We start from the raw sequence: 25,114 nt of genomic DNA, 5'->3' as shown, positions 1-25,114 counted from the left end.
CAGAGGCATTGGATGGTGGTCCCTGGAAACATGGGCAATGTGGTTCACTGCTGTCGTTTATTGTCAAACTATTTCCAGCGTGAAAACGCTCCTGACCAGACAGAAGAGCAATCTCCGCTCTTGTCCAGAGAGAACAGTGATGAGGAGAACTTTTGTCCCTCTAAGGCCCCCGAAGACTCTGAACCATCTAAAGCCCTGGATCAGGATCACCTCTTGTATCCAGATATAGTGCTGAGCAGCAGCTCTGGGACTGCCCTTGCCAGGGAGTGCGGAGGAGAGGGATGTGGAGAGATGGAAAGGCAGTCAGGAACAAGCTTGGATGAACAAGAGCTCTGTTCCCTTGACTTAATGCAAAGTAATTATGGAAATGAGTGGCCTCTGTTGTCTTTCTTACAGTCACAAACCATGGAGCACTCAGCTGCTGGCTATGTAATTCAGCACCTCTCTGATGGAGTGCAGTCACCACCAGGGGGCAGGAAAAGTCACATTTTAACACTTAACATAACCAGCAAACCTATGCTGGTTCACACTCGGCTGGACTCTTTTCAGGAGCGATGTGGAGTCCAGAAGGTCAAACAGAGTGAACAGACATCAAGGGATACTGTACAGACAAAGCAGATCCTGTTGCCCATAGAGGACAGAGTAACACAAATGGAACAAGACAGAACACAAAATGAATGTGGTTTTGTTTGGAATGAATATGATACTTCATGTTCAGAAACAGATGCAGCACAGACAGTAGGCAGTGCAGGTTTAGTGGTAAAAGAGCATGAAAGAGCACAAACAAACCCTGGCATAGCAGAGGTGGGACAAGCTCTACCACAGCAGGAAGACATAACAGCAGAAACAGAAAAGTCTGTTATACAGAGTGCACAAAATGCTTCAAAAAGCCAAGGCATGACACTAACAGAATTCCATATAGACCAGAGTGAACAAGCTATTGTGGAGGAAGAAAAGAGAATGCCCAAGGCAGATCAGGGAGTCAAACAAAATAGACCAAGAGCAGAAGAAATCGTAATCACTGTAGAACAAAGTGAGTGTGTCCTGTTAGACCAGGGTGCTATGCTGAGGGAAGACAGTGTAGTGCAGGTAGATCAGGACTTAGATGCAGTGGAAAAAGAATTAGACACTGAGGCTATGGAGCCTAGACACTTGGTAGAGACGATGGAGCCTGACGGAGCAGAAACTATTCAGAGTGGAACAGAGACAGAGATGGATGTAGTGGTAATACACCAAGGCCAAGAGAAGACTACACTGAACGCAGTGCCAATGGGACATGACAGTGCAAAGGAAGGACAGAACTGTAAACAGGAAGGACCGCACATTAAACAGGAAGGACAAGACTGTGAACAGCTACCGCTCATTTTCACATATACGGATGGAGAGCTGGGACAAACAGAGGAGTTCACTCTGTTTGTGATTGACAAACTGTTCCTCACTACTCCACCTTTCGCAGGTGTGTGTGCACATTTGGGGTGAAGTGTGTATGGCTAGGTCTATGTCTGTGAGGACATGCGTGTATCCATGCCTCTGTTTTTAGAGTATCTGGTTTTGTTTCTCTCCCTCTGTGTGTGTGTGTATGTGTGTGTGTGCACGCACGTGTTTGTGTGTGTGCCTCAACTACAATTTTGATAAACATGCAAATTAGATCACATCCATCACTACTACGGCACCATTCTCTCAATGACATAACATTCACGAGAGACCCTTTATCACTTTCCAATTTAGAATTGCGCTAGAACTTGATTTTTGCTCGAGAAAAATCATTTACCTCATCATTCTCTCACTGCCTGTTCTCTTCTTTTCCTGTCCACCAATGCTTTTTAAATTTAGGATACAACCCTGACACAGAATTCATAAATCACATCACTGAACAGAACAGTTGTAGCACCAAGCACCAACCAGACTCTACGGCACAAGAAATGATGCTCACTTCGGAAAATGGTTTCAATGTCAAGATCCATCTCCCTTTCACAGAATCTATTGAGCTACAGGTAAAATCTCTCTGAGGCTCAGTCCAACTATGATTTGGTTTTAACTGTGGTTTACAGGTGCTCACTGATAGTGCACTTGTCCTGTTTCTTTTTATGTTCTATGTCAGCTGTAGTTTTAAAACACCCCTACTGATGAATTACTCATCTCTCAAATATATAGAGACCCTCTTCATTAAGAACTATGTCCTGTGTACTTTGCCATTAGAGCTGTTGCATAATCAGTTTCACAAAGACAACCCTCTCGTGCACAAACGCACAGACCCAAATATGAGATCACCACTGCAGAACAAGCTGTTACACACAAGCTCCATGTGACATCCCTTAAAACTGTCTAATCAGTCACATCACTCCACAGGAGATCTAAAGCAGTCTGTACCGACTCATAATATGAAAGAGAATAGTCATAGCTTCATGTTGAGCATATTTTCTTTCATGTATTTCCACTTTATTCCTTTAATTCCTTCGTACTCAGACAAGGTACGTGAAAGCAACGTATCAAAGTGCCACTTTTACGCTAGGTGTCACCTCTGGCAGTGGTATTGGAGATCAAACAGGTGCTGATGGATCGGAAGGAGAGCTGCCACTGCACCTGTTTCTCCCTGCAGCTCAATGGAAACTCGCTTGATAATTTCATTCAACTCAAGTCCGTCCCAGGCTTGCAGGAAGGCTCTGTGCTCAAGGTCGTGGAGGGTGAGATTTCCCTTATCTTTTCTACGGTGACCCAGTGCTACCTCCCGTTCCATTTTCTTCAGCTGTGGTGTACAAAGCATCAACAGAGAATGAAAAGCTGCAGGCATGATATATCTGTGTGAAGTATTTACCCTATTTAAGCAAATGTCTTTTGGTGAATAACAGCAATGCCATTGGTATAATGTATAGAGACAATCAACTAGGTCTTAAGACATACAGCTAGACCTTCATTTTCACCTGAACATATAGCAGTGCAAACTTTTTGCGATACTTTTTGAAATACATTTTGTAATTCTTTTTGTTAGTGCAATTCCTGGAAAGAGAATGATAGAGGAGTTTCTTAGACACTTATTAGGAACTTATTTTGATTGTTGGAGGCACAGTTTGAAAGCCTCAGTTCAATCACAGGTCTACAATGAAAGCCAAAAATACAGTTGAACTCATAAAGAGTTTGATGCTTCACTTTCGGACATGCTGACGTTTATGTTAGGTGTCACCACTGTGCCATTTTGTGCACTGCAGAGCCATACACAGTGCGAGAGATACGTATCCATCTGCGCCATGTTCGAAACCTGCTGAAGAGTATGGATCCTACAGACGGCTATAATGGAGCAGAGTGTCGCTCCCCATCATTTCTCTCTCTTTTCACTGATGAAAAAATGACGGGTAAGGAGGGAGTGAGATAGGTTAGTCATCAGTAGGGAACGTCTCGATAGCATAATTTTCAGTGGATGAACAATGAACAGTGGATGAAATGTAGGACTGCTCTTTGGAAATATTTTAGAGTAAGATTAACATGGTCATTTTTGTGGTGTTTTATTAACTAACTCAAATGGACGGCAGCAACAGTAGTGTTTCTCTTTGCCAGAGAGACGCAAGGTCAAGAAGAAAGGAGTTGAGCTGAAGCAGTTTCCTTGTGCCCCACCTGAACACCTTCTTCCAGGCAGTAAACAGCGTCTACTGGCACCCCTGCAGCCTCCAAGAGAAAACTGGAAGGTGATATGCTGGTATTTACTACCCAAACATTGTCCTTGTCCTTTGCTATGGGAAGGCACATCAATTTCTGTAAAATTGCTGAAATTTATCTTAGAATTGGTAGCATTTACCTCTGTTTGGAAGGCCGGAGGGTTCTAAGGGAAGGATGTCAGTTAAATGATTATTTACATAATTATATCTTCAGGGAATTGTGGCAAAGTAATAATCAGAACCTTCAAAATGATTGGATTTAACATTCCCCATGTATATGTAATGTTGTTAATTAAGCACTTTGACAGTGTGTACCCAGATAAGAAAGAGTCTTTAACAGCGTCGGGACTGTTAATTATCTGCATTGATTTCCAGCTGGTGTTGAAATATATCTTAAGCCTGACATGCATTTAAACAGTTTGGGGAAATATTCTGTCTGTAATAAATTATTCCTTAAAGGCACTTTAAAGGGAGTGTGTCCAGACTTTCTAGTCTTAATAAAAATTTGATTTATTTTTTTCATTGTGTTTTAATGTGTAGATCAAGCACATGAATTAACAGAGAGGCAAAGCACAGAAGAAACCTCAGAAAATATCTCGGGCGACCCAGATATGCCCTTGAAATCTACACTTACTTGACATTATAGCAATGTTGTAAATAATGAAAAGCAGAATTGAGTAGAATTGAGTGAAACATTCTTGTAGTTGATCATTGTTGACTGACATAAATAATTGATTTGGCTATGCTTTGTCTGGTTTCACCATGTAGCCTGTGGAATGCTTGAAGGCCCTGACCATGAGTAACTGGAACCCTCCTCCTGGGAACAGAAAGATGCATGGTGATCTCATGTATCTCGATGTGGTTACCATGGAGAACAGACAGCTCAGCATCACGGCATCAGCCCGCGGATTCTACCTCAATCAGTGAGTACTGAAAGAATAATTTTCTGCTGAAGTCTGAGACGCTTACACAACACATATGCAACCATGCCTTAAAGATCCATGCAAGTACACCATTTACACACCATTACACACCCATCTCGACAAACTTATAGACCATTATGCCATATGAGTCCATACATACACATATACCGGGTATAAAAATGAATACTCATATCATTAAGTTTATGGATGAATTGGGCCTCTTGCATTAATGTGTTCCTGAGTATGGAAAACAAAGTGAGTATGTAAGAACAGTGTAGATTTTGTGAAACGTATGCTAATGATAATGTGTGCTCCCAAATACATCTAATGATGAATGGCAGTTCTTAAAATGGACACACATTCTTGTTAATCACTATTAGCAAGAGTAAACGTTCCAATAATCCCACATTAGGAGAGTAAATAAAGTGTGCAAAAACATGTGAAGACATAAAAAAAGAAGGGGAAAGGAACGTAGTAAAACAATTAAGAAAAAAGAGACATGAATCAATTGGGAGTCAAGAAATATTAAAAAGTTATGAGGACACCCCTGCTAAGAAAAAATTGCTCACTACTGAAATGTTTCTGAAATTTCTCTTATGCGTGTTATGGTCAAATCTGTGCATATGCATAGCTGGTCTATGAGACCTACTGTTGGCACACTGAACCCTCGGGGAACAGGACAAGTACTTTTCTTTTCTTTCTTCAGATCTTTGAGGTTTTTGTATCAAATCCCCACTACTGCCTCTCAATCTCAATGAGCAGTTTAGATTGTTATGATAAATCATAATCCTAAATCAACCTAATCCAAGAGGTCTCAGTTTAGAGACAACGTGTATACATTTATAGCAGATTCTATGTTGTGACTACGCCATCTTTTTCAGGTCCACAACTTACATCTTCAACCCCAAACCGGCCAGCCCTGGTGTCCTGTGTCACGACCTAACAGATCTGTTAAGTCAGATCAGTCCAATATTTAAGAGGAATTTTAGTGCCTTATTGAAAAAAAGGTAACCCTAATTCACTTTTAACTCTCAATACAGACCAAAGTCCTGCTCCTGAACCGCTGCATTGCAGTATCTGACAAAAATAAATAAATAATGACTCCTGAAGAGAGTTCCTGGTCACTCAGTGCGTGCCCTGGGTTGACTTTCAGAGATTTGTGCCACTTGTTTGAGAGGATGGCCACGCCCCTGCAGCTGTTCAGCTGGACTGCTCCAGAGCTTCACCATTCTGTAGACTGTGTGAGGGCGGAGGATGCCAGCTCCTCCCACCTGGGCTATGAGGAACATGTGCCTGGACAGGTAGGGGGGAAGAAACATAGCAAGCATATACACTTACCCTGGCAGAGAGCGAACCACTCCATCAGCACTGAAGCATCGCCTTATGGTTTTGAAACTACCGACAACAAAAAAAAAGTTTTTTATGTTCTGACAGTATTGATGATTTTTGTCAGTACATACTGAGGATTTTTTATGGTCATTAAAGTTAAAATAGTGCTGTATGTTTGTGTGTGTGTGTGTGTTTATGTCTGTGTCTGTGTGTGTGTGTGTGTCTGTCTGTCTGTGTGTGCTTGTATGCATTTCTATAGACTCGTGACTGGAATGAGGAATTCCAGAGCATTAGAGAGCTCCCACGCCAGAGTCTTTCAGAAAGACTGCAGAGGAGCAGAGCCATGTTTCAGGTCTGAGCCTTTCCTTCTTTAATTCTGTCCATCATCTCCATTCTCACTGAAGGGAAGTAATCACAGTTCATCAGCAGAACTTTCATTCAAGTCATTAACGATGTACAGACATGCTTGGAGCCATTTTTGAAGCACTGTGTATGAGAGAGATCTTATATACTTTTTGTTAATTTATTGGTGATGAAGGCTGATAATAAAATGGTACAATAGCCAGCCCAGTGTAAAGCCAGCTCTACATAGACCTCTGCCTTTAAGGCAAAATTCTCTCATTCATAACTCAGCAAACTCCCCAGTCCTCCCTCACAACTTGATATGCAAGTGGAAAATTACATCTCATTTCAGTCTGCCAACATAATCGATTGTTTTTCAAAATGCAAAAATTGATTTAATAATTTCTGTATCCTTTCTTCCTTTGGGTAGGTAAACAGTGACTTTGTTGCTGCGGCAACATGTGGGGCTATGGCGGTTGTTGACGGAAGCGTGATGCCCATAAACCCCAGCGAAGAACCGCGCAGTCGTATGTTTATCTGGAACAACATCTTCTTCAGTCTGGGTTTTGACATTCGTGACCATTACAGAGAACTGGGTGGAGATGCTGCAGCTCATGCCGCTGCTAGCAACGACCTGAACGGTGTGCGAGCCTACAGCGCCTTGGATGCAGAGGGCCTGTACCTGCTTGGCACCGCTGTTGTGGATTACCGTGGCTACCGCGTCACTGCCCAGTCCATTGTTCCAGGAATCCTGGAACGGAACCAGGAGGAGAGTATCGTCTATGGCTCCGCCGACTTTGGCAAAACTGTCTTCTCCGATGACAGGTAAACAAATTCATTTCATGTTCTGAAGGGCTTTGGCGTCATTATATAAAGGCTATGTTTTGTTCCACAGTCATTTTTATGATGAACGTGTCCTGAGCTGCAGAGTTGTCAAGAGGGGAAGGATTACATTACACTATGTCATTAAAATTCATCCTCTATAGCACTCATACTAAGAGTTACGTTTTCAATTTTAAACAACCTTCAGCTCATCTGATTCATAGACATATTTTATTACCAGGTTGTGATGTATCATTTGGTTTAATGTGGAGGTAGTCAATCCTAATTCAGTTACTGAGAAAGTCAGTAGGTAATCTGAGCCTTTGTCCCTCTGAAGGTTCTTAGAACTGTTGGATAAACCAAGCCGACAGCTGAGAATACAACGTCACCAGGTGCTTGATAAGGATGACCAAAAGGTAGAACTGTGTTCCTCTGTTGAGTGCAAGGGCATCGTGGGTAATGATGGCCGTCGTTACATCCTGGACCTTCTTCGCACCTTTCCATCTGACCTCAACTTCCTTCCTGTGGAGAGGGAAGAGGTTCCTCCTGAGTGTAAGAAACTCGGTTTCCCTCATCAACATCCCCATCGTCTGGCATGCCTGAGGCAGGAGCTGGTGGAGGTATTTGTGGAGCACAGGTGAGGACTGGTCTTGGCTCTCAACACTACTGAGGAAAATGATTTAATGAAGCTTAAATTAGTGATTAGACTCTTTGGATATAATGCACAGACTCTTCAGCTAAGTGGCTTTTAGCATTTGTGAGCTTTGTGGTCTAAGCACAGCTCACTTACTTATTTTTTCACTTCTGTGCATTTAATTTCCTTAGAAAAAAACTACTGACGGAAACAGTCTTCCAGCGCTCTGGACAGGAAAGACACACCAGTAAAACTGCTGATTCAATCCCAGTTAAGGATGGTCTGACAGGAAATGCTTTGCTTTACATGTTTGAAAAGTCTGAGGTGAACCAAGGTGAAATGGACACTTCCTTAATAGCGGATACTGAGACTTCTTTCTCAGATACTCAGAGAAATAACAAAGCCATGGAGTCAAAAGACAGTATATCATCTGTGTCCATCTGTGAGAAAGAATTAGCTAAGACAGTGTTAACACAGAAAAGAGAAGAAACAGGTATGTACACATCTGAAAGTATATAGACCTGAAAATTAAAGTGTGAAGAAGTTTTAAAGTTTCAGAGTTCAAAGTAACTTTTTTATTGGCTCCTCTCTTAGAGCTTTAAAGCCACTGTTATTAAGAGCCTCTGTTAATTAAGGACTGTTCTTAATTATTCAATTCAGCTGTGCAATATATAAACTGATGTTACTAGTGCAGTATTCTTTTGCAGTGAGCAGAAACAGAGTAATGATGACAAATGCTGATAGTCCTGAGGGTCCTGTCAGTCAAACTCCACCCAACATACATTTCAACCCCAATCTATTTTCAGCAGGTACCTAAGCCAACACAAGTAATCAAAAGTGTTTTTTAATATCCTTCTCAGTCTCTCTTTGTTTTTTTAAACTATTACTGAACTTAGTTGATACTGAGATTGTATAAATTATTCCCTGTGTGAATTCCTCAAATAAGTAAATGGTTAAATATTTGTAAGTTAGTTGCTGTAAATATATCACAAAGGCTGAACTTTGAGAATACAAAACTGAGTCTCAGACATGCCACCGCCAAAGACTGTGATTTAAGACCATGTTCTGTTTCTAAACATGGGTATGAATTCTACATGAATATGCATTAATATTGTCCCGCTCAGGCAAGGGAGCAGGTTGTGCTAAAGTGTGTGTACATGTGTTTTAGAGGTACGATTTCCTAAGGAGAGCAAGAAGATGATAGAGGAACAGAAACAACTGCTGAAAGATGCTGCAGCATTTTTGGTTTCACACCAAATCCCAGCTTTGGTAAGTATATTCTGTTTCAGTCATTTTTAAACTTTTTAATAAAAAGAATTTATAATAAATCAGGGAAAATGTCTGTAACTGCACTGGAAAGCAAATGGAATAGTAATGAGCAGTGTGTGTGTGTGTGTGTGTGTGTGTAGATCAAAGGCTTCCTTGACTACACTGTGGTACCTATGGATGGGCACACACTGACTGAAGCTCTACACCAGCATGGCATAAATGTACGTTACCTTGGCAAAATGCTGGAGTTTCTGGAGAATACAACCCACAGAGACAGACTGGACCATGTTTACGTGAGTATATTACCTCATGTGCCTGTACCTTAATAAAGTCATAATGTCATTAATACCACGTCTCTTCATATGTTTACTATTTGTTCTTTCATCAAATCACAGAGAATATCAATGTATGAACTGATTACTAGATGTGCAAAACATCTTTTCAAGACATACCTTCTGGTAAGTGAGTTAGTTTAAATACTGTTCTGTAATGTGATAATATTGTAGTTTGGACTCACTTTCCACACTAATTCACTGATTCATTTACAATTTGGTATTTAGCAGACGCTTTTAACCAAAGCAACTAACAATAAGTGCATCACAATTAGGCTGTAGATTAATTACCCTCACTATCACACTCTTGGAATTCTGTGACAAAAATGATAAAAAAACAAGATCTGTGATATAGGCACAAGGTTAGTATGATTTTTTTGTGTGTGTGTGTGTGAGACATAGAAAGGGAGGTTAGGCAGTGGGGGACAGGTGGGTTCTAAAAAGGTGGGTTTTCAGTTTCCTGTGGAAGATGGCAAGAGATTCTGCAGTCCTGACTGAGTGAGGAAGGTCATTCCACCTCTGCGGAGCAATAGCAGAGAAGAGGTGTGGTCGAGAAGAACGGTTGCCAGGTTCCTGAAGTGAGGGGACTACCAGCTGACCAGAGGTGGTAGGGCGGAGAGCTCTGGCTGGGATGTAAGGAGTTATCAGAGACTGAAGGTTGGATGGGGCGGAGCCTCTTGTGGCCTGGTAAGCCAGCACCAGTGTCTTGAACTGGATGCAGGCTGCTACCGGAAGCCAGTGGAGTGCAGTAAGAAGCGGAGTGACATGAGAGTGTCTTAGGAGGTTGAATACCAGGCGTGCAGCAGCACTCTGAACAAGCTGAAGCGGCCTGATAGCGCAGGCCGGTAAGCCAGCCAGTAAGGTGTTGCAGTAGTCGAGGTGGGAGATGACAAGTGCTTGGACCAAGAGCTGGGTTACTTGTTGCATTCAGAAGGGGCGGATCCTCTTGATGTTGTAGAGGGAGAATCTACAGGAACGGGTGACCGCCGCGATGTGGCTTGAGAAGTTCAGCTGGTCATCCACGGTCATGCCAAGGTTTTTGGCTTCTCTGGAGGGGGACACCACAGAACCCTCAATGATGATCTAAGCATCGATTGTTGGGGAGCTCCTAGAAGGAAAAAAGAGAAGCTCCGTTTTCTCCAGGTTGAGCTTTAGATGGTTAGCAGACATCCAGGAGACAATGCCAGCTAAGCAGGCTGCGATGCGTGGCTGGACCTGATTGTCGGAGGGGGAGAAGGAAAAGAACAGCTGTGTGTCATTGGTGTAGCAGTGGTAGGAAAGACTGTGGGCAGAGATAACTTGTCCAAGTGATGTAGTGTAAAGAGAGAAAAGGAGTGGACTAAGTACGGAACCTTGTGGGACACCAGTCTGGAAAGGGCCGAGGTAGGAGACTGATTCCCTCCAAGTAACCTGGTAAGAGTGGTCAGACAGGTAGGACTCGAACCATGTGAGTGCAGATCCCATGAAGCCCATCCCAGCAAGGGATGAGAGGAGAATCTGGTGGTTAACAGTGTCAGATGCTGCAGAGAGGTCTAGAAGTATGGGGACAGAGCTGAGCGACTTTGCTCTGGCCAAGTGAAGCTCTTCTGTGACAGCGAGGAGGGTGGTCTTGGTGGAGTGTCCAGCTTTGAATCCCAACTGATTCTGATCCAGGACATTGTTCTAGAGAAGATAAGGAAAGAATTGGTTATAGACTGCACATTCCAGGGTTTTAGAGAGAAATGTTAGAAGAGATACTGGACGGTAGCTTCTGACATCAGCTGGGTTTAGAGTGGGCTTCTTAAGCAGTGGCTTGACCCATGCCCTCTTCAGGGCAGAGGGAACTGTACCAGTAGACAGGGCACTGTTGATCAAGGTCGAAATGAAGGGAATGATATTCTCAGTGATGGACCGAAGGAGAGAGGGGAGGGGATGGGATCAAGAGGGCAGGTAGTAGGACGGTGGGATTTTATTACAATTTACAATTTACAATTTAGTTATTTGGCAGACGCTTTTTTCCAAAGCGACTTACAATTGGTGCATCAGTCGGATTTCTAATACCTTCAACAGAGATCATAATAAGACTGAGCGTCAAATTGCCCTTTCGCATTGCGCCCCTGGAATACTTTTACAAACAGAAATACAAGACAAAGGTTTTTTTTTTTTTTTTTTTTTCCCTCTAGGGAAGGGAGGTTAGGCATTGGGGGAAGGGAGGTTAGGCATTGGGGGACAGGTGTGTTCTAAAGAGGTGGGTTTTCAGTTTCCTGCGGAAGATGGTAAGAGACTCCGCAGTCTTGACTGCATGGGGGAGGTCGTTCCACCACCTCGGGGCAATGGCAGAGAAGAGGCGTGGTCGGGAGGAGCGGCTGCCGGGTTCCCGGAGTGAGGGGACCGTCAGTTGTCCGGAGGACGTGGAGCGGAGGGTCCTAGTTGGGGTGTAAGGCGTTATAAGAGACTGAAGGTATGATGGGGCAGAGCCTCTTGTGGCCTGGTAGGCCAGCACCAGTGTCTTGAACTGGATGCGGGCTGCTACCGGAAGCCAGTGGAGTGCAGTAAGCAGCGGAGTGACATGAGAGTGCTTAGGGAGGTTGAATACCAGGCGTGCAGCGGCGTTCTGCACGAGCTGGAGCGGCCTGATGGCGCAGGCCGGCAAGCCAGCCAGTAGAACGTTGCAGTAGTCCAGGCGGGAGATGACAAGCGCTTGGACTAGGAGCTGGGTTGCCTGTTGCGTGAGGAAAGGGCGGATTCTCCTGATGTTGTATAGGGCGAATCTGCAGGATCGTGTGACTGCTGCGATGTGCCCGGAGTATGTCAGCTGGTTGTCGAGGGTGACGCCAAGGTTTTTGGCTGCTGAGGTGGGAAACACCGCAGATCCCTCGATGGTGATTGTATTGTCGATCGCTGGGGAGTTCTTAGCAGGAAAAAACAGGAGCTCTGTTTTCTCCGGGTTAAGTTTGAGATGGTTAGCAGACATCCAGGAGGCAATGTCAGCTAGGCAGGCTGCGATGCGAGGTTGAACCTGGGAGTCAGAGGGGGGGAAGGAGAAGAACAGCTGTGTGTCATCAGCGTAGCAGTGGTAAGAGAGGCCATGGGTGGAGATAACCTGGCCAAGTGATCTGGTGTAGAGGGAGAAGAGGAGTGGACCAAGTACTGACCCTTGTGGGACACCTGTGTGTAGAGTGCGGGTGGAGGAGACCGATTCCCTCCAAGAGACCTGGTAGGAGCGGTCAGACAGATAGGACTTGAACCATGCGAGTGCAGAACCCGCGAAGCCCAGCCCAGCAAGGGATGAGAGGAGGATCTGGTGGTTGACCGTGTCGAATGCTGCGGAGAGGTCTAGGAGTATGAGGACAGAGCTGAGAGACTTCGCTCTGGCCAAGTGGAGCTCCTCCGTGACAGCAAGAAGGGCCGTCTCGGTGGAGTGGCCGGCTTTGAATCCGGATTGATTTTGATCCAGGAGATTGTGCTGCAGAAGATATGGTGAGAGTTGGTTATATACAGCACGTTCCAAGGTTTTGGAGAGAAACGGTAGGTGAGAGACTGGGCGGTAGCTACTGACATCCGCAGGGTCTTGGCTGGGCTTCTTGAGCAGTGGCTTGACCCGTGCTCTCTTCAGGGCAGAAGGAACCGTACCAGTAGATAGGGAGCTGTTGATCAAGGACGAGATGAAGGGCAGAATGTCGTCCGAGATGGCCTGAAAGAGAGGGGAGGGGATGGGATCAAGAGGACAGGTAGTAGGACGATGGGATTTGATAAGTAAGAGAGCTTCAGCGTCAGATAGAGGGGAGAAGGAGGAGAAGATAGCAGGGGGGGAGGGTGCAGGATCCGAGGTGGGAGGGGGAGGGGGGAAGGAGTCGTTTGCCCTGTATACTCTGCTGTCGTTTCCGTATATAATCTACTTCGTGCGCGATTCTTTCAGCGTTTGCTTTACCTTAGGTTCTCCGTCTGTTTAGAACTGTGTTCGCTGTCTGGTAGCGTTGTTAGCTCACTTATTAGTAGAAGAACTTCAGAGTCAGTTAGAGGGAAGAAGGAGGAAAAGGTAGTGAGAGGGACAGAGTGGGATTCAGACACACACACACACACACACACACACACACACACACACACAGACAGACAGTTGTAATCAACGGAGTAACCCAAAGGCAGAACACAGACTCAGTGTTAGAATGAAAACAGAGTTCGTTTATTGTAGATTTTGTGAGTGGAGATGAAATGGAGGTAGCGGCGAAGGCAGAGAGAGCAAAGGGAGCTGGTGGCTGACAACGGTGGCAGGGCAGGTGAGCAAAGACAGGCTGTGAGCGTAGCAGGATGGATGGTTTACAGGGGAAACAGGCAGGCAAGAGGGTAAACCTTGGTTGTAGGCAGACAAGGATTAGTTCAAGCAAACAAATAGCAAACCTGAGAACAGGTAGAATTCACAATTCTAATGGCAGAGGAACGACCTCCACCACACAGGCTGAAGCAACTGGTGGTGAATGGGTGAAAAACTGTGGGGTTTAATTGCGAAACATGTGAACAAGTCAGATGAATCGTCAATGAACTGGATAATTTGAGACAGCTGAAGGATTGACGATACTTTCAGTCTTAAATGGGCCAATGTAGCGTGGCAAGGGTTTCCTAGAATCTGTTTGTAACGGAATGTCTTTTGAGGAGAGCCAAACTTTCTGACCTGTTTGATAGTCAGGTACGGGGGTCCAGGGGCAGCCAGCGATGCATTTGTTGCAGTCAGTGGAATGGGACAGAGCTGAACGGGCACCTCTCTAGATCTTGTGGCATTGGTGGAGATGGGCTTGGACAGATGGTACAGAATTCTCATCCTCCTGAACGGGGAACAGAGGGGGTTGATAACCTAATGAACAATCAAAAGGAAACAGTTCAATGGTGGCGCTGGTCATTAAGTTGTGACCTTGTTCAGTCGTGGTAGCGTGGCCGAGTGGTCTAAGGCGCTGGATTAAGGCTCCAGTCTCTTTGGGGGCGTGGGTTCGAATCCCACCGCTGCCAAATAGTGTATAGAGAACTCCAAGTTGTGTATTACCAGTTGGTTAGTGTGTGGTGCTAATAAAAGCAAGGGGGCTCGATCCCCATACAGACCAGGTAGTGTTTTAGGGGCAGCTGTGGCCTAATGGTTGGAGAAGCAGGCTTGGGACCGCAGGTGTGCGCTCATCTAGGATGAGAACTCCAGGAGGATGGATTCTGAGCAGAGACACAGCAGAGAGCCACTTCCAGTCTGTCCATTCGTCTGTGGGTGGAAACCAGATAACAGACTAACTGAAGCTCCAAGAGCTTGGCAGAGGGCTTTCCAAACTTGAGAGCGATCTAGCAGGTGGTACACAATACAAGCAGAGACATAGGCACAGGGGTCAGCATCCATAGCATCCACCAGAAATGCCATTTCAGAAGCGATAGTGTGCTGCCAACCCCTGGTTAGCAGGCGAAGCGAGAAGTGTGGAGAACCTTGGAATGAACAGAGCCAGGCACAAAGAGACAATTAGGGGGACCGGTACCTGGGTCAGGTTGATCCCATTGGGCCTCCCTCACAACGGACTTGATTTCCAATGAAACAGCAGCCACTGCACATGATGATAGAAAGATGGGGTCAGTTGAAATTGAAAGGACCAAACAACAGTGCCCAAAGGGCTTGACAAGAATTAAGGCGATTAGATGTCTGGATGCACGCTAGATTCTTATGGTCAATCCTGTTGGATTTTCTTGTGATTTTACAAGTAAACGAACCGGACCAAAAGCGCGCTTGGAGAAGAGTTTTATTTGGTGGTGGTGGAATCCGGCAGCACGTCTGCTTGCGCTGAAGCTTAACTCAGAGAACTGTTACCGTGATCGGCCTTTTATACCATGAAGCAAACAGACAATAGGTGTACAATGTTGCTTGATGCAAATCAGAATCTAGGTGTTAATGCTAAAGTCCCCTTTTGTCTGTGATGGCTGCCATTTGCCCATTACCGGTTATATTTTGCCTTAATCAATTGCTCTTGGCTCCAACTGTAATGTGGCGCCAAAGGTGTGAAGCTTTCTTTGTATCTATGGTAATACGACCATCAGGTTAAACAGTTCTCTTATCCTGAACCATGTCTGTTCAGATGTCACTATAATCTTACAGTCCATACAATGAAAGGCTGTTCAGCTCCCTCTAGCCAGTCTCCCCACTCTGTCAATGCAAGTTTAGCTACCAACAACTCACAGTTACCAACATCATAATTGCGCTCCGCAGGAGAAAGGCGGCAAGAGAAGAAAGCACAAGGATGGAGTTTTTGGTTGGGGATTGAGCATTTAGAGAGTACTGCACTCACACTAGTGTCAGAGGTGTCAGTCTCCATGATAAACTGGCAAGAGGGATCCAGCTGAACCAAAGAAGAGCTGAGCTGAAGTGTCTCTTTAGTTCTGAGAAGGCTTGGTCTGCGTCTGGGGTCCAGGTGAAGGGAATGGAAGATGAGGTGAGCTGAGCTAGAGGTGCAGCTATCCTACTGTAGTCCCTGACGAAACAACAGTAAAAATTGGCAAAACAAAGGAAACGCTGAAGCTGTTTGGTCTTGGCCACTCTGCCCCTGCCCAGGTCTGTCTTCACCTGCCTGCTTTCAATGATGTATCCCAGGAAGCTTACAGAGCTGATGTGAAACTCACATTTCTTGGCTTTAACAAATAGTTTGTTTTCCGGTAACCTTTGCAGAACTTGACGGATGTGGAGGATGTGCTCTTTGAGATTACAGGAGAGAATGAGGATGTCGTCAAGGTAAACAAAAACAAAACGGTTGAGGAAATCTCTGAGGACGTCATTAATCAAGGCTTTGAAGATGGTGGGGGAGCGTAGGTTAGACCGAAGGCAATGACCATGTAGGAGCATGACCAAAGGAGCATGGGGAGAGGTGATGAGGTGAAACTGGATCTGTTGGTTACTGAGAGGACAAGGTGCAGGGGTTTGTTACATTGTGTGACATGGGCTAGGAGTCATCCATCCAAGGCATTGATGTCCAAGGATGTGTAAGTGATTCTACAGGTATGCCAGCCTGAGCAGCCAGGTTCGATTCCAGAAAATTTTCATCTACTCCTGAATCCACCAACATAAGCAATGGCAAAGATTGTTGGCTTCAGCACAAGGTAGCTTGAAATTGCATTCTGGGTCAGGGGACAAGAGAGGAGGTAGTTTGGCTCACCAGCACCCCAGCTGCGACTGGTGAGCCTCCTATTTTGGCCGAAGTGAGCAGGCGGTGAAGAAACGACCGGTCAGACCGCAGTCAAGACACTCACCCGCCCTCATTCTCCAGAGACTTTCGGCGGGGGAAAGGCAAACCTAACCCAACTGCATAGGTTCTTCTTCTGGGGAGGCTGGAGTGTCAGAGGTGGAAAGTGCTTGCGGTGGTGAGGAAGGGCTAGGGGTGGTTTTAACTAAAGAAGATGAAGACAACAGACGGTTATTTTTTTCTCTCCAACATCGGTTATCTAGGGCTTGATGGCGGGAGTCTGTGTCTGCTGGGTTCATGCTGGCCGACTTGTTCTGCTGTAATCAACAGTGTAACCCAAATGCAGATCACAGATTCAGTGTTAGAATGAAAATAGTGTTTGTTTACTGTAGATTTTTTGAGTGGTGGGTGATCTTGGATGCAGGGAGACAAAGAAGTAGCGAACATGAGAATAGGTAGAAACCCAATTCTAATGGCCAAGGAACGAGCTCTACCGCACAGGCTGAATGGGTGAAAAACCAGGGGAGATATACTGTTGAGTAGATGAGGAGGTCGACCGCAGGTGTGTAGGCTGACTGGCAATCTGGGAAGAGAGGGAGCGCCACGCCCACAGCACAGGCACACACTCAACACAGAGAGACACAAAAAACACTAGGGAGAGCACAGAAGACATGGGGGAGAGGAGACGCTAGAAACATAAGGAAAATACTGAAAATATGGCTGCAGCCTCACATATACACACACACACAGACACAAAACCTGTCATTTTACTGTTTTGGTTCTTCCTTTCAGCATTTATGATCCTCAGTATGTTAATGATGTGTTTCTTCATCATGACCTCAGGCTGTGGAGCCATCAGCTCTCTCTGCCTTTGTCAGTCATTTCCTAAACTGCCTCCTGAGCTTCAGTCCGGATGTCAAGGGCAGTCAGCACACTAAGAGACCGGTGTCCCGTCGCAGGAGCCGATGTCAGCGCGGCAGTGCCGTATCATGGTCCAGCCTGACCACAGGTGAACTCTGGAGAAACATACAAGTGGAGGCTCAGGAGTACTACCACTACAGCCTGCAGTGGTGAGGCTTGGCACCCACATATTACACCTTCTAATTGGTGTGAACTGGATATGACAGCGTATAAATGCCATTATCTGGATGTGACAGCTATGGTGTTATCTGGATATTACAACTTATAAATGGCATTATCTGGATATTACAGCTTATAAATGGCATTATGTGGATATCACAGCTTATAAATGCAATTATCTGGATATTAAAGCTTATAATTGGTCTTATCTGAACATGACAGTTTATGAGTGGCATTATCTGGATATTACAGCTTATAAATGGTTTTATGCATCTCAACTAAGTTGAAGCTAATGAAATTGATGCTGTCATACATTAGGCTCTACGTGTTGATTGGCAAAGCACGCACACACACACACACACACACGCACGCACACACACAAACACCTGCAGAAAATGCCTTCAGAAATAAAGAACTTTAACACAGTTCAAAATGCATTGATGAAATCCATGATCCAGCTTTCCATAGCTGGTGATTTATGTACAATGGACTTCTCTGTTTGATGAGCCTTTTTAGGTCGCTGTGGTCAGGACACACACACAATTCCTCATAAATACTCTTTTGTGGAATATATTTTATGTCTTTGCTGTATGAATGGTTTGTGAAATTCTGATGTCTCTTCTTGATTTGGCAGTGAGAGTGTAGACCATGCAGTGGAGACATATGGTCTACAGAGGATCACCCTGCTGAGAGAACTCACCATCAAAACCGGCATCCAGGTCACCCACCACCTCACTGTGAACCCCATCCATCCATCCATCCATCCATCCATCCATCCATCCACCCATCCATCCATCCATCCATCCATCCATCCATCCATCCATCCATCAATCCATCAGTCTATGTGTTCATTTCAGGTATATTTGTAATGAAAAAAAGAATATGAAATCAACTGAAAAATTCAAAGAAGTTAGAAAAGAGTTATATAAATCTCGACCTCTGAGGGGGGAAATAGGGCTAATACAGGTAGAGGAACAGTAATATACATCGAGAGATAATAATTTAATCAAAGAAAATTAATCACCTCGTACAGTAACTTGACTATCTGGTTTTTGCATTCAAACTCGTTTCTACAAGCAGCATGAGTTTATGTTAATCACATCATTTTTTAGAAATCTTCTCTCTCTCTCTCTCTCTCTCTCTCTCTCTCTCATTATCCATTACAACTCTATCTGAACCAAGTTACTACCCAGTTAACTCCATATCCACCTCTCTCTGCTTGTCTGTTCAGCCTTAACCCATATCCCCTTCTCCTCTCCTCTCTCCAGGTTCTGAATAGGGAGTATCAGTTTGGTGGCAAACACAGAACAACGTTCACTGAAGAGGACATACTCAATATTTTTCCCAGAGTGAAACACATAAACCCAAAGCCCTGTGAAGCACACCACCTCCTGCGCTGCGGCCAGGCAAGAGTGCAGCAAGGTGAATACACCATGTGTACTGCAACAGCAAACTGCAAACTGTGCAAAATATGAATTGCCAAACTTGTTACGTACTACACAATTTTATTCTGTGTAAGAATAAAGATCTAATAGTTATCACTACATCAATAACAATGTTTTCAGAATTCTATTGGTGTGTTGTTGTTTTTTAAGGCTGTCTGAAAGATGGCTGTGATTTAATCAACCAGGCCCTCAGTTTCTTCACTCATGTGTATGGGCCTTTGCACCAGGACGTGTGCACTTGCCTTCGTCTGCTGGGTCGAATACACTACATCCTCACTGACTACCCTGAGGTACAGTGTACACACTCCAGGACGCACTGAAGAAAATATGTGTTCTTCTCTCTAGGTCAAGTTAGATCTTCACTCTCAGTGTCCATCCCCGTAAATATATACACGCATCACTCACAAAAATGATAACATTCTCATTGAGTGATGGAACTCTATATGTGTCCCTCTGTGTGTATGTATGTTTGGTCATATGTGTATGCATGTTTGTGTGTGTTTGGGTTTGGCTTTGTCTATGTGTGTGTGTGTGTGTGTGTTCTCAGGCACTCGTTCACCAGCAGAAGGCTGTTCTAATAAGTGAACGAGTGCTGGGTGTTGACCATCCCAGTACCATACAAGAATATGTGAGTATCTCCCTCTGTGTCCCTGTCTGCTGTTTGTCCACGATTTAGACCCATAAATGTCTTTTCTCAGCTCCCTTGATATTTCTTCAGTGTCTCTTTTAATGTCTTATTTAATGCCTGTACATTTAGATGAACCTTGGACTTTACTGCTTTGCCAATGGACAGCTCTCCACTGCTCTTCGTCTGCTGTACCGTGCTCGCTACCTCATGGTACTTGTGTGTGGGGACGACCACCCTGAGATGGCTAGACTGGATGTAAGTTACCTATTGTCAAACACAGTTGTTTTCATTGTAATGAACCACAATATTTTCTCAGAGATCATACTGTTGGTGTTTTCTTTGACAGCCCATATTTTTGACAAGTCAGCATCTTCCTCTTATCTCCAGTGTTGAAATGCAGTATTAAGAAGCTTGGTTGGCTAGCAGTTGATGGTATCACTACCTGAACAGAGACAAAACAAGAGGCACTGGCCAGCTGAGCTACATATACTCTGGTGTCTCTGGCTTTTTATTTGACAAATGAGAGAACTCTGCTGCTCTTCCAGACTGGCAACAGGTGTATGAGACATTGAGTTTTCCATCAGTGCTAATAGGCGCTGATTTTTGGGAGTGACACTTAGTTGCTCTCCATGGTGCTGAAACCTTTTCCCTCTCTCTCTCTCTCTCTCTCTCTCTCTCGCTCTCTCAGTCTGTTCATAGGTTTTTTGTTTAAAGGTGTGGATGCTCAGTAGTTACATCCTTTCAGACTTCCATACTCTGTTTCTCTGAAAGTGCTGAGAGTGTTAAGCTTTCTCAATGATCTGTAAAGATAAACAAGAGAACACCCACAGTTAGTAATCAAGTGATACAGAGTTCATTCTCATGGAACACTACCAGTGAAAAATTGACTATGCATGGCTAGTTTACAGTCTTGATTAATGCCCAGTCTGAAAATCGCAATATTGTTTTCTAACTGAGCTATATGCAAAAAATGAACTCTGAAGGGAAGTTATATGTTTGTAAGGATTAAAAAATGCATCATCAGTATGTTTTTTCTTTCCTCTGTTGTGTGGCCAGAGTAAGATTGGTCTTATGCTGCATGGGGGAATGGAGTGTGACCTTTCAGTTAAATTTCTGGAAAACGCCCTGACATTAACCTTGAAATACCATGGCGCCTCATCTCTTAAACTCGCTCAAAGGTGAGGAACATGCAACAAGGCCACTGGAGCTGGTGAAATCCATCAGATATGTTTGGTTGGACAATCAAAGTAATTCAGTACTTTATTAAATGTGCATGTGTGTAAGTGGACATTCTTCATTGTGCATTTATTTATATGTGAATCTTCTGTGGATTTTGCTGTGTCTTCTTTTTCAGTCATCACTTGTTGGCAAAGGTATATGAGAGTAAAGGGGAGTTCCGCTCCGCACTGAGACATGAGAGGGAGAGTTACACTATTTACAGAAACCAGGTGAGTGCTTAGCCACTGATGATGTGTCCTTCAGACCAGAGGGGATGGGAAAAAAAGATATTCAGTTTACAGTATTGCTAGCTTTTGCCTTGTTTCCTAGAAGCTAGCTTGCTTCCGTTTATTCAGTTTGGTTTAAGTTGTATTTAAACAGCACAGGTTGTCATATATCAGGAGGAGCATATTAACTAAGGTGATGAACACCTAATATTGAATAAGGAAATTTTGACTGTTTCATCACAATGCTGTGTGTTATCTTCTCCAGGTGGGAGAAACACATGATAAAACATGTGAGAGCTCAGAGTATTTGAAACACCTCACACAGCAAGCTGTGATCATGCAAAGAACTATAAACATCATTCAGAAGAACAGCTCTGATACTGGCTTCATCCCTCTTAATGTGAGTACCTCTAAACTATCTCAGAGAAATGTCCTAATATTGCGTGTCTCTGTGTGTCTCTGTGTGTTTACATACAAAAAGGATTTTGACTCACACCAACAATGTGCATAGATTTTTGATCTCTGTTGTTTAGCTGGCACCCCCAAGCAAGATCTGGATTCTGGAAAAGCTCAACCTTATAACAGGCATTGTCCTAATCCCACTCAGGTAAAACAGGACAATCACAGAGAAACACACAGGAAATACTGTTAAAATAGAAGTGATAATAAATACTTAAAAGAGGAAAATCTTTAATTTTTCAATGCATAGTCCTCTCCACTCTCCTCTCGGATCTCTCATTTTATTTTCCTTGTGCTTCTTCTGTCCTACATCAACAAGGACCTGGAGCAACAAGAATGTGGAGGACATGGGGTCAGATGCTGAGAAAACTCCACAAACTTCACAAGGAAATCTGTGAAATAGCAGTATAGAGCTAACAGGGGTCTGCAGAAAATCCTATTACCATGCACCCTTTTTCATAGCAGGATAAATGTCAGACTACATGTAATGGCATATTTGCTCTCTGAGGTGCCACCCAAAAGTTTTAGCATGTAAAAACAGCTTCAATACATTGTATGCTCTGCAAACTAAAGTATACTGTGTATTTGTAGAAGGGAGCATAAGTTCAAAAAAGGTATATGAACGCTTTGGAAGGTACACAACAGAGCTAACTGTCAGTGGCAGAGTTGGTGGTGGGTGGTGCCCCTACTTGATGTCCTTCAGATGAGCTTCCACTCTAAGAGACAATAGTTTGTAGGTACCTTCCATTAGACAAAAATGGAACACATATACATGGAATATCTATGTTAATGAAGGAATTCTGAGACAGAAAGGGATACTGTTGTTTGTAATACATGTTATGTTGTACATCGACTAACCTGCCCCTGCTAAAGAGAGACTACTTTGTGGAGCACAAGTATACCATTAGGGAGAGAAATCTTGATTATCCAGTCTCAATGCACTCTGTGGAGATGTATGCCAGTGTTGACTTGCTGTAAATTCTTGTGGTTATTTAGTTTATCAAACCATCTATTTGAAGCAGCAATAGATTACAGCACCTTCTGAATAAAGGAGACCTTCTGGATACATACCTTTAGCGCTTTAAAGTTCCCTGGTCTAAATGAAGAGATTTTTTTCTCTGAAATATTTTGATTTTTACTATATCTTCTCTGTCCCCTTCTCATGTGACATTCCCATGTGTAGCTTTTACATGCCTAATTGGTTAATTTACCTACAAAAGTGTGGTTATAAAATGAACCTTCACTTGTTCATTTTTACACATGGATATGGCAAGACAAAATGGGCTTTCTAAATATATGTCTCTGTTTTCCCCTCTCTTACTGACAGGAATGCTGCGGAGACTAACAGTAAGCTCTGTTCTGTAACCCAAATATCAATTTGAGGTGCTTATGCTTCCTTCCAAAGTTTTCTGTTTATTCCACTGGTTCAAAGAGCGCCTTGGGTACCTCTATCTGGCCAAATCCTGTTCCACAGGAGGACCCAGCATTCCCCTAAAACAATATTGTGTGTTTGTGTTTATGATCCCTGAAGACAGAAACAAATAAACACGAATGCTACGGTTGCTTACTTGTTCTCTGCTCTCTTGGTATTTCAGGAAACTTGGTTTACTATTTGAAATAAGCAGTTACTTGCTAAATATCTAGAAAATATATAATATTGAAGCACAGAGGAGAGCCTTACTTTTCATTTTACTTTCATATAAATGTCACTATAAATTTGCACTCTTAAAGAGAGAAAGAAAAACACAGACAGTAAAGAATATTTGATGCAGGTGGCTGTATGAATTGTCTGAGAGGGTGTGAGAAATTATTTAACTCACACTTACATAAAGTTATGAATGTTACCTGCTAAGGTCTAATCTAGAATATTAATATTGTTCCATGATAATTCATAACTTTCTGTATATTTTTTCGTTCAGTGAGAATGAGTTGAATTAAAAATGGACTAAGAACTATAAATTTGTGTTGCTCTGATTATGTGTTTACATGGGAGAGTTTAACCTTTTTTCAAGGGTGTAGGGTCCACAAATGCTGACTGATTTGTGACCAAAAAAATGTGTAAAGAGAAGGAAGTGCAAAATTAAAGCTGAACACATTTGTCTAACTAAATTATGTTCCATGTTAAATGTCGTCTTGTTGGTTAACGGTGTCTCATTCATGGCCTCTTTATAGTGTATTATCCTCATTTTGTAGGAGTAGGGGTTAATGCAACATATTTTTTAATTAAGCTAAATTAATTTGTGAAATATTACTTTTAGGCATTATTTCTCTGAAATCTGTACTGAAATCAATCCATGCCACTCTCCCCACTATATTGTCTTCCTTCTTTGTTGCCAGGTCAGTTGAGATAGAAGTATAAGAAGTATAAATTGGTAGAAGGAAGTGATGATGCTTCAGTAAAGAATGGAAGATGTATCACTGTTGTAACATAAAGAGTCTGCTGAACAGATAGTGGTGCAGTTCAAATAGAGCAACCGTGGATGGAAGGATGGAAATCCGTAAGGGAGGATAAGGGGATGAGTGAAACAATAGAAATAAAGCATTCTCAGGTAGTTTTGTAATTGTAAGCCGTTGGTTGAGGGTGAAGGTGACAATTACAATAAGTTTTGTTTTGAATTGTAGTTATTAAATTGGTTGTACATATGTTTGGAGGAGAGGGGAGGAGGGGAACCAGTTTTCTACCAATAAAAAGATAAAAAGATTAGGTTTTACAATGTAGAATGGTTGCAACTACAGTATACATTCACAAGTGTGGATAAATGAATGGAAGAATTAAAGGAGTGGATGAAAAAATGAAAATATTGTCCAAACAACAGAAAAGAAAGTGAAACAAAATGGGGTTGGGGTTATGAGATTTGAATGACATGTACAAAATTTGTGACTCTGGAATGGCATTGAAATGTTGAGAGAGTGTGAATTTGTGAACATTTCACCAATGTGTATACATGGAAAATTTACAATGTAAAAACAATTTGGATCGTCAGCTGGAGAAGTAATAGCAATCTGCTTCAGCATGGCATGGAGGTAGATGCCAAGTTTTGTTTACCTGAATGAGTGGCAAAAAGTGGTGACTATAAGAAAATATGAGAAATAATACTACGCTGAGTTTTGTCCAGCCATTGAATGAGCAGCAAGTTGGGATTTTGAAGTAACAACAACAACAACAACAACAAAAATAATAATAATAATTATAATGATGAATGATGATGATGATGATGACGATGACCAGATATGAACAGCATATCTGAAAAAATAGTGAACTGGCAAGTTCCTTTAATAACTTAATAATACTCAATAAGATGTAAAATATATTTTTTATATTTAAGTTTTTTTTTTTTTACTCTCGAAGCACCACTTCATGCTGAACGTAGAAACTTGTCCTCTGCTGCCTGTTTTAGAGAGACGTCCGATTTTTCATGAGTAATGAAGCAGCGCGGTTGAAGACAAACTGGTTTACGGATTGAGTGATGTTTCAGGGAAGACGCGCCCTTCGTTAAACCGTGCGCGTCCCCGATGCAGTGCGGTAGCTACAGAAACCGAGGAGGGGAGAAAACAGTGTTGCCTTGGCCGGGAGAATCGGAAGT

At 43.3% G+C, this 25,114-nt stretch overlaps 1 protein-coding gene and 1 non-coding gene across 2 annotated transcripts; both read left to right on the top strand.

The window, feature by feature from the left end:
* The first annotated feature begins 30 nt into the window (after window positions 1–30).
* Window positions 31–21,928, top strand: cluhb (CLUH binding protein of NUMT mRNA b). The gene is given in 26 exon segments (XM_030783078.1): window positions 31–1,456; window positions 1,834–1,994; window positions 2,513–2,684; window positions 3,207–3,350; window positions 3,553–3,680; window positions 4,419–4,573; window positions 5,455–5,580; window positions 5,727–5,874; window positions 6,162–6,254; window positions 6,675–7,069; window positions 7,404–7,807; window positions 8,408–8,509; window positions 8,869–8,969; window positions 9,110–9,262; window positions 9,365–9,427; window positions 17,317–17,543; window positions 18,188–18,272; window positions 18,822–18,975; window positions 19,149–19,288; window positions 19,546–19,626; window positions 19,756–19,881; window positions 20,683–20,804; window positions 20,981–21,074; window positions 21,337–21,471; window positions 21,605–21,678; window positions 21,859–21,928. Coding segments are annotated over 26 exon segments (5,079 nt in total).
* On the top strand, window positions 14,200–14,281 carry trnal-aag (transfer RNA leucine (anticodon AAG)). The gene has a single exon. It is a non-coding gene; the product is annotated as a tRNA-Leu (tRNA).
* Window positions 21,929–25,114: the final 3,186 nt, after the last annotated feature.

The sequence above is a fragment of the Chanos chanos genome, chromosome 8 (assembly GCF_902362185.1).
Source record: "Chanos chanos chromosome 8, fChaCha1.1, whole genome shotgun sequence".
Classification (NCBI taxonomy): Eukaryota; Metazoa; Chordata; class Actinopteri; order Gonorynchiformes; family Chanidae; genus Chanos; species Chanos chanos.
Note: the sequence above shows the minus strand (reverse complement) of the source record. Positions and strands in the feature narration are given on the sequence as shown.